The sequence below is a fragment of the Pholcus phalangioides genome, unplaced genomic scaffold (assembly GCF_987345545.1).
Source record: "Pholcus phalangioides strain wild (caught in Gottingen) unplaced genomic scaffold, Ppha-v1.0 ptg000029l_1, whole genome shotgun sequence".
NCBI lineage: Eukaryota > Metazoa > Arthropoda > Arachnida > Araneae > Pholcidae > Pholcus > Pholcus phalangioides.
The window spans coordinates 3,252,239-3,270,329 of record NW_028301619.1 but is presented as its reverse complement, the minus strand read 5'-3'; the positions used below and the strand labels follow the sequence as shown (position 1 = coordinate 3,270,329).

Here is an 18,091-nt window from a genome sequence, read left to right as displayed (position 1 = left end):
TTCGTAATTTAATAAGAACATGCATAACATTTTCGTAATTTAATAAGAACATGCATAACATTTTCGTAATTTAATAAGAACATGCATAACATTTTCGTAATTTAATAAGAACATGCATAACATTTTCGTAATTTAATAAGAACATGCATAACATTTTCATAAGAATTTCTAACACTACTTAACACAAATTTTGTTCTCAAAAACTTTTCAGTGATTTTAGGGTGATTTTGTGGTGCTGATTCAGAATCTGGCACTGGTTTTATCAGATCGGCTCTAATTCTTAAGGTAAAGCGAAAATGAAATTTCAGTAGTAAAACATAAGTGGGATACAAATCACAACAAACTGTGCATTATAAATAAATGCACTAAATCATTGGCAAAGATACTTCAATTTCAATGATTTTAGGATGATTTTGGAAATCTGATTCAGAACCTTGCATTGATTTTGGAAATCTGATTCAGAACCTTGCATTGATTTTGTCAGATTGGCTCTAGTTTTTGAGATAAGGGCCATTCAAGTATTACTTAAGCAAATTTTTAGTCATTTTTGACCCCCCTCCACCCCTCCTTGTCAGCAAAACTCTGACCCCCCACCCCTTGTCAGCAAAATTTCGTCATCAGCTCTGCCCCTCAGAATCCTAACACATATTGGTGGGATCAGAGACATACGCAGGGGGAGCATGGGGGGGGGGGGCTCATCCTCCCGATCAAAAATTTATTTTTTAAATGCAAAAAAATATATTTTTTTTAATTTAAATTTTGGAAGAAAATACCTTCATATGTTATTATAATCAATTTCTGTTAATTTAAATGCTATTTGAAGGCAATGAACCCAAAAAATTTATCTTTAATAAATTCATTGCGACCCACTCTCTAAGCCATAAATCGCATGAAGGCCCTTGGCCCGCTGACCAAATATGGCCTTGGGGGTTATCTGATGCGGCCTGCCCTCCTCAAACGTAATTTTGTAAAAATGAACTAAGCGGCACATTTACAGATCGCTTAAGTGTCCCGTGGTACAATTTTAAGAACATTTAAGCAGCCTGTGGTACAATTTTAGAACATTTAAGCAGCTCGTGGCAAATTTTAAGATCCTAATGACCCAGTCACCTAAAGTCACCTAAATGACCCAGGACACAGTTCCAGAACACTTAAGCAATCCGTGACACATTTAAAGATCCCTTGAGTGACATGTGACATAGTTTTAGACAACTTAAGTGATCCCCAGTGCCATTCTACATCACCGTGGCACATTTTCAGATTTAAGTGATCCACTTCCCAGATTATTTAAGTGATCCGCAGCATAATTACAGATCATTTGAGTGATGCATGGCCCAGTTCTAGAGCACTTAAGCGGCCCAGACCTATTTCCAGATCATTGGATCCGCGAAACATTTGAGATCACTAAAGTAACGGTAGGGCACTTATCAATGGAGGGGGAATGTTACTTCAAGTACCCACAAATTATTGAAAGGTTTTTCTCGTTTTTGGTGAACCGAGTAAGATGCCATAAAAAATATTTCATATTTTCATAAAGTGTGGTTGATGATGTATGCATCATCCAAAACCCCCCTCCCCACTTGTCATCAAAAGTCAGCAATCAGAAACCCCTCCCCCCCCAATCGATGCTCATGAGGTTAGCCTGTAATTACCATTCAGAGTGTTCCACAGCCTACTTTTTAGTGTGTGTTGAAGGAAAACAAATGTGTTACAAGCCTAGTGATAAGCTAAAGTAAGTGAAATTCTGTCCAAGGATTCAAAACATGTGGGTAGTTTTAAATCTCACAATAAAACAATTCTGTTAACTAAATATTGAAAAATAATTTGATTTCATTTATCAATTATTATGCTAATACAAATGAAGATGAACAGTTGTCTCAAAAAGTGCTTAAATGTGCTCAGCCAACACCCCCTATAGATAAGATATACAGTAAAACCCCTCTTAATGGACACCTCTCAGATGCGGTCACCCCCGCTTTTCCAGCCAAATAATAATTTCTTCCTATAAAAATAAAAGTATGTATTTCAAACTCCTGATTAAGGGTCATTCCTCTTTTATGAACAAATTTTTTTTGTCCCACGGGTGACTGCAAAAGAGAGGTTTTACTGTATATCTTATCTACAAGGGTGTTGGCTCAGTGTATTTATTGGCAAAAATCCAGAATGTCCTGGAAAATGGGACGTATGGTATCAATTTAGGGATGGTCGCTGATAAATTCTTGTGATAAAGGGGTTGAGCTTCAAAAAGTTTGGGAACCACTGCTTTAGAGGAATTAGTTGTAAAATTAAAATTCCTTTATAACAAACAGATTTCTTCAGTCTCTTGAAGTTTGTTATAACCAGATTCGACTGCTATGCACCATTATAGTTTGGTTTCTAAAATATATCATTTGTACAACTTTCTCATCTATATGGCTTTTCATGATGGCTCTTTGGAAAGACGTATTTACGAGTTTTCGCCATAGTAGAAAATGATTTATATTCGTTTTTTTCTGAAAATTTACTTCTTGAATCAGTTGAGTTGATTGTTTATTTATGTTAAATCCTCGAATGTTACAAATCCTCTCAATTCTTTGAGCAGGTATCTCTAAGCATAAATTAGCCAAAAAAGGAAGATACAATTCCATTTGCACGTGATAAGAAGGAGGAAAAAGATTTCTAGCTCAATTTTTTTTTGCGTGTGATTCCAAACTGGTTTTATGTTTGCTTTGTTAGGCACACACACATGGCATAACAATAGTAGTGAAGAATAGTGTTTCTATATTTTCCATTAACTCCTGACGTCATATTACTGATGTGTTTCTGACACAATATTACGTCAGAAACACTGGACGGGTTAAATAATGTACACTATTTGTTTTTATACGAATCAGACTACCATAAGAGATAGATTGATAAACTATAATGAGGAAAAGCCTATCTCGCCTCATGTAAATAACACTGTGCAAAAAAACAAAAACTTTCAGTTTCAATTTTAACTGCCAAAATTAATAATTGTTCATTTGTTTCAAAAGGTTATTCATCAATTAATGACCTAAAAAATTTGAGTCTTAAAAATGGAAATGAGATAGCATCAAATCAGATTTGGGGTTCTTAACTTTTTTAGCAGTAACCCAAATCCAACAGCATGATCAATGATGGATCGAACCATGGGTCTATTTTGAATCTGAAAACGCTTATTAAATACCTATACAAAAAAAATGTTTGATGTTGTTTTTAAAAGTTTTCAGCATTATTTTTCCTCCTCTAGAATTCTGAATAATGAAACAAGGTGCAAGTATGTAACTCTCAGCTCTATCAGTACAATTAAGCAGGTTTGACGAAAATCCAGTGGTGAGCACAAGGGTATTGTTCCACCTAAAGAATAGAAGCATTAAGTGAACAGTATACTAATGTCACTGCAGTCAAATTCTTACAGCCCCTTCTCAGATGTCCCGTGGACAAAAACGGGAAAAAGCATTTTCTAGCTGGTCACTTTTAAAAACATTTTGAAGGTGAAAATTTTTTTTTTCAAGCCATTTCATGAATTTCTGTAATCCTCAGAGGGTTAACAAAATTAAATGAAGCTGTTTTTGCATGATCTGCTGAAAATGTCAAGTCAACATTCTTGGTAGTAGATTAAAATATTGAAGGAATTGTGAAAGATCATACATCATGCATCACTGGATTAGAATACAGATGGTGAAGATCTAAACAAGAAATTGATTTCACAAAGAAGAAATTTATGAAAAAATAGTTATGATCTTACTCAGTGCCATCTCAAGGCATGGGCCCACCTGGGCACGGCCTGGGAGCCTCACAAAAATGGGACATGGTTGAGATTTTTGAAAATTTGCCTGGTAGGACCTCAGAAACATCATTTGGTCCGGGGACCCACGATGCTTTTAGGATGGCCCTGATCTTACTTGTCATGCCAGCAGGGAGATTTTACATTAAGCAACTTCTTTTATTTTCATGATCTGATTTCTCATGTGACTATCTGTCTCAGCAATACCAAAATCAATGTCACCATCATTTAGTGTAATTTGCAGTTTATATCATCAAAACAATTTTGTGATAATTTTCCAGTTTATTGTCTTTAATTTACTCATTTTTCTAGATTTCCTTGACACATAATTTAATTCCTTGACAATTACAGGTTTTTCTAGCTTTCTCTGATAAGTATGAACCCCCGATTGTGATATAAAAAAATGATCAACTACAAAATTCAGAGTAAATTCAACAGAAATAGCAATAAAAACTGTGAACATGAAATTTTGAAATATTTCATACCTGGAACACAACGGCCTTTTTCAGTTTTGAGATCTTCACCATAACCATAGGGGCACTTGCATGAATATTGTGCATTTTGGGAAGGTGACAGCAGGCATAAATGACTACATGATGCATTGACACATGGATTAGTAGCTGCAAAAGAGTGGAATAACAATGTTCATTTTGAAAACATCAAACTCATCAAGGGACAAATGCTAAGTACAGTAAAACCTTGATTATCTGATGTCATTAGGACAAGCCTACATAGGTAAATCAAAATTCCTAAATAATTGAATGTGCTTCAATTAAAAAGTCTGATATCATTGGCACTGGTTACAACTGAATAAACATTGCATATACACACTGACATATAAACAATTTGATAAAACAAACATTATTTCTGGTGAATTGTGGTGTTGTTGCTGGCTTCAATCAAGCAATATTTTGAAAAAAAAAATCACTCAAACATTGTGATCTTATTGCTCTTATTGTTGTCTTATATGTTAGTGTAGTATATACAGTAATTCGTCATATATAGATTCCTATTAGCTGTATAAAACACAATATCTTTATTGTATTTGTTAAAAAAAATTGTATTTTTTTAAATAGCATTATATAATGCAGTATTTCTCCATGAAGTACTGTACTGGTTGAATACAGTAAGGCCATTATATCTACAGGTAATTTATTCCAGATTTATCTATGGATACACAAAACTGCAGATAGTAAAGAACAGCTTTTATGACTTTAACTCTTTACTGGCCGCAACGGCCGCAGATCTCTTTACAAGCAAACAGCCGAAACGGCTTGAGATAGGGAGGGGAATGAACATAGGTATATAAGACATTATTGTGGGCAGAGAGGGATGATTGACAATTCTCGTCAGGGGTGGGAACCAGAGAGAAAGGCCTAGATGCCCCATCAAGTGATTTCAAAAGCCTTGCTTCCATAAAGCTCACTGTTGTTCATAACAATACAATGTACAGAAGTTACACTATGATGTTGTCACAGCAAGATAATTTTGAGAAAAAAATTTAAAAATTATTAAGACATTAGATTTCATTATTTAGATATTTAGAAATTATTGTATCTTGTACTTTTTTGTGATTGTTGGAATTTTTCTGAAACTTGACTTACAGCTAGAGCAAGCTCATGTGCAAAACAAAAAAGGCCAGCCAACATCAAATGATTTTGTTTCATGACTGGTACACCAACATATTTATTAAACCTATCATAACAGATGTTTTACCTGAACCAAATCCTGACTATTTATTGGTACATTGCTAGATTCCAGAAAGTTCAGTATTATTTGTGTAATATTATCTGTCATACAGTTTGCACCAGGAATTATCATATCACTCTAAAAGTGAACTTCTGAATGCCCTCCCCCCCCCCCAATCTTACAGAACTGTAAACATAACTTTATCACAAGCCCTATCAACATAACTTTATATTCATATGTACTCTCACCAAAAGAACTTTTCTCTTTACTCCAAGTTTGGAGTATTTTTATTCCTCATCAAATTAAGAAAGTATTATTAAAATTTAAGATTTGAAATTTCAAGAACATAAAATGAATTTTGATGCACATTACCCACAACAATAATTGTTATGGAGATTGTGCCCTCTTAGCTGAATGAACAAATCGAAGAGATCTTCTATATAAGCTGAAATGAATTTTCAGCAGGAAAATGTGAATGGGCCTGCTTGAAAATGTTCATAATCTCCAGCCTTCCTTCCCTAACAGCCATACACTTGGCAAGTTCTGTTACTCTTTTTCCTCGAATGGTCATATACTTGTATTTGAGTCATTTATGGAGGGGCAGTTGCCCCAGGTGGAAAATATAAGGGCATCAATTTTAGTGATATATAATGCATAAAAGCATTTTGTTCTGATTTCGGGGGTGGCAAAATCAAGTTTGTCTCCCTTGAAAAGTTCAGTCTGAGTCCCTAGTTCCAATCTTGCTGCTCTATAAAACTGCTCTGCTACAATGTCATTCCATCAATAAGTATATACTTTCAGTTTACACAAAAAAACATTCTATGTTTAGATTTTCATGAATAAACACAGATTGATATTGTTTACTATGTAGAATTGGAGAAGGTGAAAAAATTAATGGCATGAAAAAAACAAACAAACATAGTATTGCAAATTGTCATGCGTATGACTTAAATCTGTGATGATGGCACGACCGTGGAAAAGGGTAAGCCATTGCTGGTAGAGTGCATGCTGCCAAATGTGATCACATTAAAACTCAGGATTTCTGATAAGAATAGCCAATTGATAACTATATTCAAAAAATCCTGGTTGTAAGCACAATGATCATATATCCATTTGGTCCAATGGAGCAACTCTGTTCTCCTTTTCGACATAAACAAGTTTCAAATGTTAAATCGTGCACTTTTTACAATCGTTCTAAAACATGATATTTTTCCCTTCAAGCTTAAATCCTTTATTAAATCAAAAATTGTAGAAGTTGTAAAGATATGGATTGTCCAAGTGTATTACGAATTGTGTTATTCTGATAATGTACAGTATGTTCCATAGATTCCTCTTTGAAGTCTTTTGGCTGAGAAACTATGTACGTAATCAGTTGAAAGAAACTGGAAAATAACTGAAGGAAGAGCTTTTATTTTTGCCTTACACATGCCTTAACTATAGGAGACAAATTGCAAAAGAAGTGCAACTACACTACAAAAGAAATTGCAACTACACTTACTTGGGTCATAGCGGCTATAATGGACCGATTAGGATATTGTGAACTGAGTACAAAGATTTCTGTGAATAAGGAAGCCTTCTGACCTCTTACAATATTGTAGATAGATAACAACTTACAGGGAAAAAATGACTCTGGTTCAACACTAGATTTAAAACATACAAAGAGGGAAAAAAAATTTGACAGAAAAAAAAAATTTATAACATAAGCCCAAGCCCTCATAACTATACACAAATTTTTTCCCATGCTATTATCGGTTTACAGGGCCGGATCTTGAATCCTACAAACTATGTGACCACAGAAAGTGCACTGAAGGGGGATGATTTTTGGAGAGATAGGGGGACGATTGAGGTGAGGGTACCAAAATATTATACTTTTCACTTGAAAAATACCAAGAACTGGTCCTGTTGGTCCATTCTGTGCTTAGTGAACATAATAACATTATCCATGATTTTAATAAGCAGCATCAACTGAATTTAAAAGAAAAATATGAAAGAAGATGAAGATGTAGAATATAGACATCCTAGTATATATGCACAAATATATAACAAATTTCTCTAGCGGTTTTAATCTCTCTCTCTCTCTCTCTATGTCAATATCAATAGAATCCACTTTTTTCTTATTTTGGTCTCAATAACTGGCCTCCACAATTTTTCAAATTTTTCATCTTTACTCACTTTTTTTCATTTTCTTATCCCCTCCCCCCCTTCCCATATCATAGGCCCTGAATCAAAAGGTTTTGCATTTTTCTGCAACAAGTCCTCAGCTGACTGAAATGTTCTGTGGTAAAAATCCCCATAATAGTGTTTTCTACACTTTTTAAAATTCTTCCAGATTGTTGTGCAGTAGCACTGATTGTTCGGCATATTCTGCTTTAGGGCCCATAGGTTAAGAATCTATAAATATATATATCTGGATAGTTAAGAGTACATTAAGAGTAAATGCAATTAATTGAAAAAAAAATTAGAAAGAATAACACTGTTGACATTGCATAAGAATACTTGCATTTTTTATTTTGCAATGAACTAAACTTAAAAACTAACTAATTAACTAAAAGTAAAAGTATTTTCTTTCTTTTTTTCAAATAAAATATTTTGATAGAATGATGGCTATACATACAGAGAGGCTGAAGAACAGGATGGCTGACGTGGATTCCAAGAGGTTGATTTACAAGATGTGATACAACAGTTTGATTCACACCATGAAATTTATGGCAAGATAAAACACGATTGAGTTGTCTATCTGTCCAGTACAAAGTGTCTTCAAATGTAGTCAATGAATGAGGATGCAGAAGATACTGAGAAAGAAAAAAAATTAGTAAGAAAGTAACTTAAAACTTTGAAAAGACTTCCATCTAAAAGATATCATTAGATCATCTTGAAAGTTTTGAGCATTTTTAGTCGGGGTATGTGTGTTCCAACTACTGATACATCTTTTTATCACATTAAATAACCATTTTGTGGCATCAGGAAGTTACCAATGTACAGATATACCTAAGTTGGGCTTTCTTGCAATTTGTATTTTATGAATATTTTTACAAGAGACGTTCAATTCAGATGATAAAAAATTACATTTTACCACTTAATTTCTTTTCCTTCGTGGGAGTATTCCTCAAACTCGCCGCTCAAAATTATATAAATATTTATAAAATCAATGATACTTTAGATGACTAAAGAGTTAAACAATTTTAAGTCTCAAGAGTTTTATTCTTGAAGATGAGGATTGATTTGGATGACTTGTACCAGAGAATGCTAAGCCATAAATACAGAAATAAAAGAAATCAACTCTAGTTGCAACTCAATAAATGTTCTTAAAATTTAAAAAACATAATAGTTGATTGATATGTCTGAATTTTTGCTGATTGAGTGCAAAAATATTTCCTTAAATATTCGAACTAAAAGGAAGTATTATGGCCTATTCAAGCATTAGGTAAGCAGAATTTGGCCATATTTGACAACCCCTTCCTATCAGCAAAATAAAAGTGTTCCCAGCAAATTCTGTTCAATCATTTCCCTGGCTTTCCCTGACTATAATTCAAAAATTTTCCTAATAAAAACCCATATGCTGTCATGGGCATATATAATCTGAAAATGTCCAAGATCGCTCTGAATTATTATCAATCTAATTATTTCTCAGCAATATACCATTGAAAAGCACAGTACAGACAGAACTTTTGAATATTGCCCCCCCCCTTCTGAAATTGAATTGCATATAATACGCTTGCATACAATACCACTTTGCTGTGAAATCTCACAGAGATCATTGAATTCAAAGCATTGTTTCAATAATAACAGATGAAAAAAGCTGCAAGAATGACTAATAACAAGACACTTAGAATCGTTTCCTGAAACTTGGCCTGTACAAGTACATCCGAATGGTGTGGATGTACTGAACTACAGGCATAACTGTGTAGGTATAACCGAGCATGTGTGGGGCCTTTATGATTCCAAGTATGTAAAATCCCATCCTTCAATTCATTTTACTCATGCATACCAAACTTTCTCTCAGTAGGGGATCCAGAAGAAGATGTAGATTGTTGCTAAGGTTTTCTTTTTCTCCCAGAGGATCTGAAAATTACAATCTTCTAAGAAAAAAGTGAAGAGCACCCACTGGAATGTGAATTTATCTCCTTTTAACTTCTTTTCCCTCAGATTTTCCCTGACTTTCCTTGAACATTTTCTGATTCCCTGACTTTCCAGGTTGCTAGAAACCCTGAATAAAGTAAGCAAGGCCAATGTCTTCAGACGTCCAGACTAGTATTGATCTTAACCAAAGAGGCTTTGGCTGCCCACTCCCCCTTCAGGGGAGTTCTCGCGGGGTGGGGGGACATATGGCCCTGCACCCCCAAAAAGATAAAAATTAAATTAAAAATTTTAAATATTTTTGCAAAATGAAAGTACAGCAATTAAAAAAAGGAAATTTACAAATGCTGTTTCATAATCAACATTTAACTTTTCTTTATGATCAGTTTACTAATCAGCAAAAAGAGTCAATTTGACAAATTTCTCCTTCACTCTAGAATTCAACAATGCGGGTGGGTATGTAAATTTAGTTGTGCTGCCCTCCCCTTATGATAAAAGTCAATAATTTTATTACAAAATGCTTTTATATTGTCTTCATCTTAGAACTTGGAACAACCCACCACTCCCCTAAAATCTGTGGTCTTCTAGGATTGCCACCAGTGACATATAACTTCTACTGCCCCCCTCTAGCCCCAGCCCTGCTGTAACACACAAATCTAGTCTACAAGTCACAAGCTCCTTGTTTCATTTTGATAATTCTTAATGGGAGGATTCAGTTGTTTAATAACCTAATAACTTTCATAATCTAAGCCACTTTTCATAATTATCAAAGATCCATATTTTCATATTTCACAATTGGTAATGCAAACTGACTTCTCTGCACATGCTCTGAGTCTGATTACCATTCATTATGGTAATCAGACGAGTCGAAGTAAATGAGTCGAGTTCAAAGGGCTCAATATACTTTGTGTGAACTGAACAACTACCACTTGCCATTAGACTTCATAATAACTTTATTAACATCTTGCCACCACATGCCAAACTCAACTTTCCAAAACTTTTCCAATTCCTTATTGATAGTGCATGTATATTTTGAATTCTCAGAAGAGCTACCACTACAAGGATTTCAAAATGCCTTGATCTAGACCATAGTTTCTCAAACTTCTTGCTCCATCGCCACCTTCACCCGAATTTGTTTTCTCACATCTCCCCAACTCAAGTGAACCCATAGGATCCTATGTTAAATCCATAGCTTGTTTGGCCCCCCGGGACCATTCCATCGCCCACCAGTGGGTGATATTGCCCACTTTGCGAAACACTGATGTAGACACCGGAGACCTAAATGCATGGCCTGCCCAACTCTTTGATGATAACGTATGTTTAGTATAGCATGGTTGTGCCTGCTCTGTGTCTAAGGTTGGAGGCACCTGATATAGAGAATATAAGAAACACATGATCTGGTTCAAGTATTGCTGCTGCATTTTTCAAATAGCGTATTGAGGCTTTGATGAAAACGGCATCAATATGGTTGTATTAAAAATTCAATCTGAGCATGAGTGAGCTCAATCAATAGGAGACTTATTAAATTACTGCATATTTTCTGTTGTTTTTTATTAAAATATCACAATGCGAGTTCCATTTAAGGTCATATTGTATTGTTATACCCAGATAATTGTACTCATGAACTTTTTCTATTTCTTGGCAATAGCAATCACTATTATCTTGGCAGCGACAATGATTATGTATGCTTTCATTGATATTCATGTTTCTTTTTTTCATATAGATGTATTTTGTTTTTTGAATGTTAAGTTTTAGTTTATGTTTTATTAGCCACATGTTAATATTTGTTAGGTCATCTTCTACTTTTTTTTATCAAATCTAATGTATTTTTATCTCCTACGTAAAGCACTGTGTCATCAGCAAAGGTTATCAACTTTCCATTTAATTTCAGATTGCATAAATCATTTATATGTATCAAAAATAGTATTGGACCCAGTACAGATTTATCAAGGACTTTTTCAAAAAAACTGCAAGTTTTAACTCTTTCATATCAGGCCTACCTTTTGTGTAATGCCTTTGATATTTGTGTAATCATCAATCAATGGTGAAATAAGTTTAAATAATTTTCATAAAGACTTAGCCTACGTTTTATGTTAATGTTTTGTTTACTTTTTAAAGTGTGTGCAGAGATGCCATTGACACGCTACAATACATCAAATACCCAGAATTTTGGAAAAGGACACATACCAATTTTGTTCGCACGTCCTCTGGGACGTGTTCTTTCCTGGTTCTAAGAAGAAAGTATACCTCCCCAACTTTTTTTCCTTCTTCTTTTTACCATGTATCATGATCACGTGACGTTGAAAAAGTGGTTTTACTACTTTGTACACTGTACTGTATTAATATACACGCGGTTTGTTAAGAATAAGATGGGATATATCTAGTTGTTTCCCTGAATGAGGGGCAGTGTAATTGTCAAATTTTGGAGTTTTTATTCCCCTGCAGATTTTCTCTCTTCTGGTTACATACCGGAAATTACGGTACTTTCACAACTATCTGCCGGCATTCAAAGATAGCGTCTATATAGCGTAAATTCACCTTGTTCCTACAATATTGCGAATGAGCATTTTTTTTTTATTGTAAAGGATTGGAACTCCCATTCAAATAACTTCCCGAGATCGTGGAAAAAACCAAATCTGTAAAAACCCGACCTTGAATATCCACAGTTTTGTCATAGTCACCATTTCGCATCGCGAAAATCATGGGGGTGTGTGTGTGCAGAATCGGCTTTTGGAGGGGCACAAGATCTACTTCTTTACAGAAAGTTTGGGTCACTAACATTGGAAAACAATTTTAAATTAACAGATAGTATAAAAAAAATTATTTTATTTCAATATTTTAATTCTCTATAAAAATAGTTTTAATTTTTGATCTTTGGTTCGGAGGGGGGAAGGGGGAAGAGGCCCCTTATAACCCACCCCCAAATTTTGCTTTTGGTGAAAATTCGGGTTTAGAACCTGTGATTGTGCACACACACAGTGGTAATGTCCAACCTTTAGGAATGCTCTGATATCTGTATCGTATGGGGAGTGGGGTGGGTCTGGTAATAAAAGTAAAAAAAGTGGTAATCGGCTAAAAATGTGATTTTCCAAGGTTTTCAAATTTTGAGTTGGCTATTATTTTGAAAAAACTTCTGGTTGCACACAGCAATCACACAGGCCTACAACACAAATATGTATACATTAAGCTTCAAATGCATGCATTACCAGTTTGGATGATAGATGTAGGGCCACAACTGGGAGGGTGGAGGGACAGGCGAGTCTAGTGTCCCGGGCTCTGGACTAGAGGGGAGTACGAAACTCACCCTTTATAACTTCTTCTTCTACATTGCATGGGTGTGCCAAAATGTGTGTTTGTCCCTTTTGAGAAAGTATCTAGTTGTGGCGCTAGATATAGATGGCACCACCTACTGAACACAAAACATGCCAAATGCTGGACACACACATATAAGCACACTGTTAAGTTTCTCCAACACAAATCTGACATAGCTTAGCTCCCATATTCATGCGAAAATATGTGACAGCTAAATGGCGACATATCACAGGCGGACCTAGTGTCCTGGGCTATGGATTAGGGGGGGGGGCGCACCAAATTCGCCCTTTATAACTGCTTCTTCTACATTACATGGGTGTGCCAAAATGTGTACTTGCCCCGTTTGAGAAAGTATCTAGTTGTGGTGCTAGATAGAAGGCACCACCTACTGAACACAAAACACGCCAAATGCTGGGCACACACACATAAGCAAACTTAAGTTTCTCCAACACAAATCTGACAGCTCCCATATTCAGGTGTTAAAATATGTGGCAGTTAAATGGCTACAGATCAGAATGGTGGACCATCAGGGAAGGAAAATAAAATCATTTTAACCAGGAAAACCAAAGTATGAATAGGGAATCAGAAGTTAAGTGTCTGAGGGGGGGGGGGGAAAAAGAGAGAATTGAATTTCCTTTAAATTTAAATAAGAAGATATTATTGAAAGAGCTACGATTTTTTTAACGAAATGTAAAATCAATCAGAAGGGAATTTATAGATTGATTTATTAGTAAATATATAAATGTGTGCCTCCAACTGTTAATTAAAGTGGATCCTGCTTATAATGTTTTTCAAAAACTGTCATAAAAACGCAAATAGGAAAACACTTTAAATGGGAAATCTTAATGAGAATTACTTATTGTCAGGACCACGAAAACAAGTTGTACCAAGTGGAAAAAAGTTCTATATGGGAGAAATGTTATAAGAGGGATCAACTGATAAATTCTCAGTACTAATGAACTTCTTTGCAAGCTTTTCCTACTAGTAGACAATGAAAGTAAATGAACCTTTGAATAGAACATGTTTTTAGAAATGAATTATAATTGATTCACAGATACCTTCTTTTCCTACCCAGAACATGGCCCACTGCTCTGTCTCTACAAAGAAATATAAGCAGGTGATCAAAGACCTGGGGCATACTGGAAGAAAATTCATAGAGATACCAGTGAATTATGGAAAGCATCATTTTCTTCAAGATAAATATTTTTTGAGAGGAACCCACTTTCACTCAAAAAGGACTCAGATTTTTCGAATAACTTGGGTCCCGGGACCCAGGTAAATTGGAGTACAGTGGCATCTCTGTGTATGTGCCCATACTGTGCATAATACCATTTCTGCAATCAAGTTAACCATAATAGAATTTATCTCAAAATGTGTCAAATATTTTTATTCTTGGAAAATTTATTCTGTAATAAATTTTTAAAACGTACAGTTCAGTACATATTAAGCATTTATTAAGTGCTGGCCTGTAATTAGAGGTAATATAATATGAATAAGAACTGGTTTTGGAATAAAAACGGTAGTTTTGATGATATGAGGGGGGTAAAAAGTGAGCATTTATAGAACTCCAGCCTATATGGCTCGCCCTTCCACCACATTAGGCTGTATAGTCCAGAGCCTACTGCACTAACTCAAAAAAAACTTCTGCATTGAAAATTTTTATACATAAAATATCATTTTTACTGTATTGTGTCATTTTTTTTCTCTAATTTTGATGCTGTTTTATGTACATAAAAAAGACAATTTTGCATCATTGGCAGCATAATTATACAGAACTGAATAATAGCAGAAAAACTGTATGCAAAATCTCTGATTCTGCACTAGAACAAAGTATTTCACAGTGTGGATCAATTTGAATTTTCCGCTGTTCTAGTTATACCAAAAGTGCTGCAGTTCTAATGGTAAATTCAAAATTTTGTTTCTTATATATTTATATGATAAAATAATAATAATGTTGCATATTTATGATGTCACATGGTAGATGAATTTAGTAATATCTTAAATATGTTTCCAAATATCTTCCATCTTTTAGTAAAATTGTGTTATATCCCATCTATTTCAAATATGTCTTATATTCATTTGGCCGTGTCATATATATAAGTATATATATTTGCCACATATATAAGTTTTTGTTTGTAATTGCGAAACATGTTCCACATATTTTCGCATATTTTTTTATGCGTGAGTGGTACAGAGGTCAGATGCTCAACTATTTACCACAAAGGCAAGATTCAGATCCATTCGTTCCAATCCCAGAAATTTGCAAAGAAGAAATCCTTCAGGCTAAACGTAAGGAGTCCCCAAATAGATGGCATTTTCACAATGCTTACTAAGTCCCTTATTTCAATAAAAAGGACAGAAATACAATACAGCATGTGAATACCTGTAAACTCACCAAAAATTGGAAGAGGTAGTAAAAAGATTATAATGTTATAATTCTATATTCAAGAAGAACTACTTTCTCCAGTGAGAAAGATTTTGGCCCAGTTATAAATTGCTGTATGGCGATATGACAGGATTTGGTAAGTGGTAAATTTTTGTAAAAAAAGCATATACAGTGAAACCTGTTTAAGACATATATGCTGTATATATCTTGTATAAGACATTGTATGAGATGGAAACATGTCTTAAATGGAACAAATATATAGTCTTGTGGATAATTAATGCTTTTTCAGTAATAGGAAACCTCTTTAAAACGGAAACTGTCTAACGCAGAAACAGAAGGCATATTTAGTCTATTTGTAGATACAAAACCTCCTAAAATGGAAAGAATTTTTGTCCAAGTTTTGTCGCTGTATTAAAAGTTATTAGTTATTTGAAACAGCAAACATGAAAAAATTCAAAATAATATTCAATAATAATATTTATAGCATGTTTCTGTTTAACACTTGTTGGTTTATAGTTAGGGCGATGCTCTCAAAACTTAAGTTTCATAAACGATAGAAATAGTCACTGCATATATTTTTATGTGCTCCTCTATAAAACGAAAACCTGTCTGGAACAGAAAATGATTTCAGTCTCTTGACCTCCGTTTTATTCAGGTTTCACTGTAATTTTAAGCATATATGATTTCAAGCATTGATGCTTTCAGATGAAACAATAGAGAGACACATCAATAACTAGACGGATTTTTATAATATAACAGATGTGAAATGTGTTGAGGTAACCAACAACAAAGTGGCTTTTTAAGTAAAATATTCTAAGCTACCTGTGTGCTCTCAAATTATGTTTAAGAGTTTAAATGTTCAATACTAGAACTATTTAAATAAACATACAGGCATACAGTAAAGAAGTTGAAAAAACAGGTTTCTTCCAAGTAAACTAAGTGTGTTTTTGAAAAGCATCCTGCGATGATGTCTTGGCAGAAAGTTATGTCAGCATGTGCAACCAGTTAAAATGACAGAGAATGGATGGCATTGTATTACCACACAATTTTATGGTTCCATGATGTAATAATGTAAGAACATCAATGAAACTTTCACAATAAATATAATACTTTACAGGACATTAGAGAATTCCCCTTTTCTCACAAAAACCATTCCCAAACTATTTTCTAATCACCAAAATTTCTTAAATCCAGATTATATCACACTGTTACTACCACTAATGGCAAAATTTTTGCAAAATCAGTGTGGATACTAGCAAAAATGTTATAAATCAAAATAGTAATTTTAGTGGAATTTATTTACTTGAAAATAACAAAATATTATTACTGCAGTTTTGCTATTGCATGCATATTAAATACTTTGGATTATAAAAAATTAAAAATTATAAAAAATTAAAAATTATAAAAAATTAAAAATTATAAAAAATTTAAAATACTTTGGATTATTAATATATCACAAATAAGAAATATTAATATTTAAAGATATATGTTAATCATACCATGCATTAAGCATGTAAAGTTAATACAGTAATAAATGAAAACAAGAGCACATCAGCTAGAAAACACAAATATGATATTTTCAACTGAAAGAGAAGTTGGAATGCTTACATGATTATGAGCTAAAACTTGTTGACGCCCAGAACCATCATAATTACAAAAATCTATGTAATCAAGTTTACTGTCAGCAAAAAAAATCATTTTGTTCGGTATATCTATTGTAAGACCATTTGGCCAAAAGATTTTTGTGTGCACAATTATGCGGCGCTGGGTTCCATCCAATCCTGAACGTTCAATGCGAGGATTTTCACCCCAATCAGTCCAAAACATGACACGTTGGCTAAAAAATATATATACATAAATGTATAAACATAAATACAATTTTTTACAAAGAATGTCAAAATAAATATTACAATCAATTTGTCATTTTCAACAAGCTACCAACTATGAAAATTGTTTCTATGTATAAAGTATAAAATGAAATTTATAGAGAATATTTCTGAAAGAAATTCTGCTAATAACTATTTCAACATAGAGAAAGAAACCTAAGCCAGCTTTACCAAGGATCACCTTAGATAAAAACCAACAAAAAAAACTGTTAACACTAGATTTACAGAACCAGTAAGCTTTATGGATTTAAGTTTTGATTCTTTAAGTTAAAGAAATTAAAAGTATTTTTTAATTGAAATTTATTTCAACTTTTATTGATGCGAATATATATTGACAGACTGGTTCAAGACAGCAACAACTCAAAAAAATTACATTTTTGAATTATGTTCACCATAAGAATGGTCAAAAACACTTCTAAAAATCCCCCGACACCCCAACTCTCGACTTTGCTTATACACTTTCTCCACTGTAACAATAGTTGGGAACCCCTGTGGAATTTGCAAAGTCCACCTTTATCATTTAATTTTCTAAGCATGTTATATATTCACATTTTTTTTATAATAGAATTTGTCATATATTGACTTCTTACCTCTTATATGACCATGAATGATTGCAATCAGTTATAATCTCATTATCCATAGTCTGAGATGTGTGCGATGTTGATCACATTGTCATTTTTATTGTAATTGTTGCCATTTTAGTTTTGTGAAATTTCTATAAAATTCATTGTCATTGTTTGAAAATGCAAATTAGTTATGCTGCTTCTCTATTGGTTGCATTTTAGTATGTTTTTTAAGATGGCCAGTCCCTGGAGTTGAATCGTACCATATTTGTTAATTCAGGTATAAATACCTGGAAATCTGACAATCAGATCACATTCGTTCATTCTCTGTCCATCACCACTAACATGATTAGCTGATCGGCTCTTGGCACATTGTCTGCCCGGTAAAATA

At 33.8% G+C, this 18,091-nt stretch overlaps 1 protein-coding gene across 2 annotated transcripts in view; it reads right to left on the bottom strand.

Moving 5' to 3' along the window:
* mgl (low-density lipoprotein receptor-related protein megalin) overlaps positions 1–18,091 on the bottom strand; it is a 425,733-nt gene that overhangs the window by 191,523 nt on the left and 216,119 nt on the right. For both annotated transcript variants that reach the window (XM_089252561.1, XM_089252562.1), the window contains 3 exons: positions 16,860–17,088; positions 8,091–8,268; positions 4,273–4,407 (listed from right to left, as the gene is read on the bottom strand). In XM_089252561.1, coding sequence (XP_089108687.1) covers positions 4,273–4,407; positions 8,091–8,268; positions 16,860–17,088 — 542 coding nt within the window. The remainder of the gene's footprint in view (positions 1–4,272; positions 4,408–8,090; positions 8,269–16,859; positions 17,089–18,091) is intronic.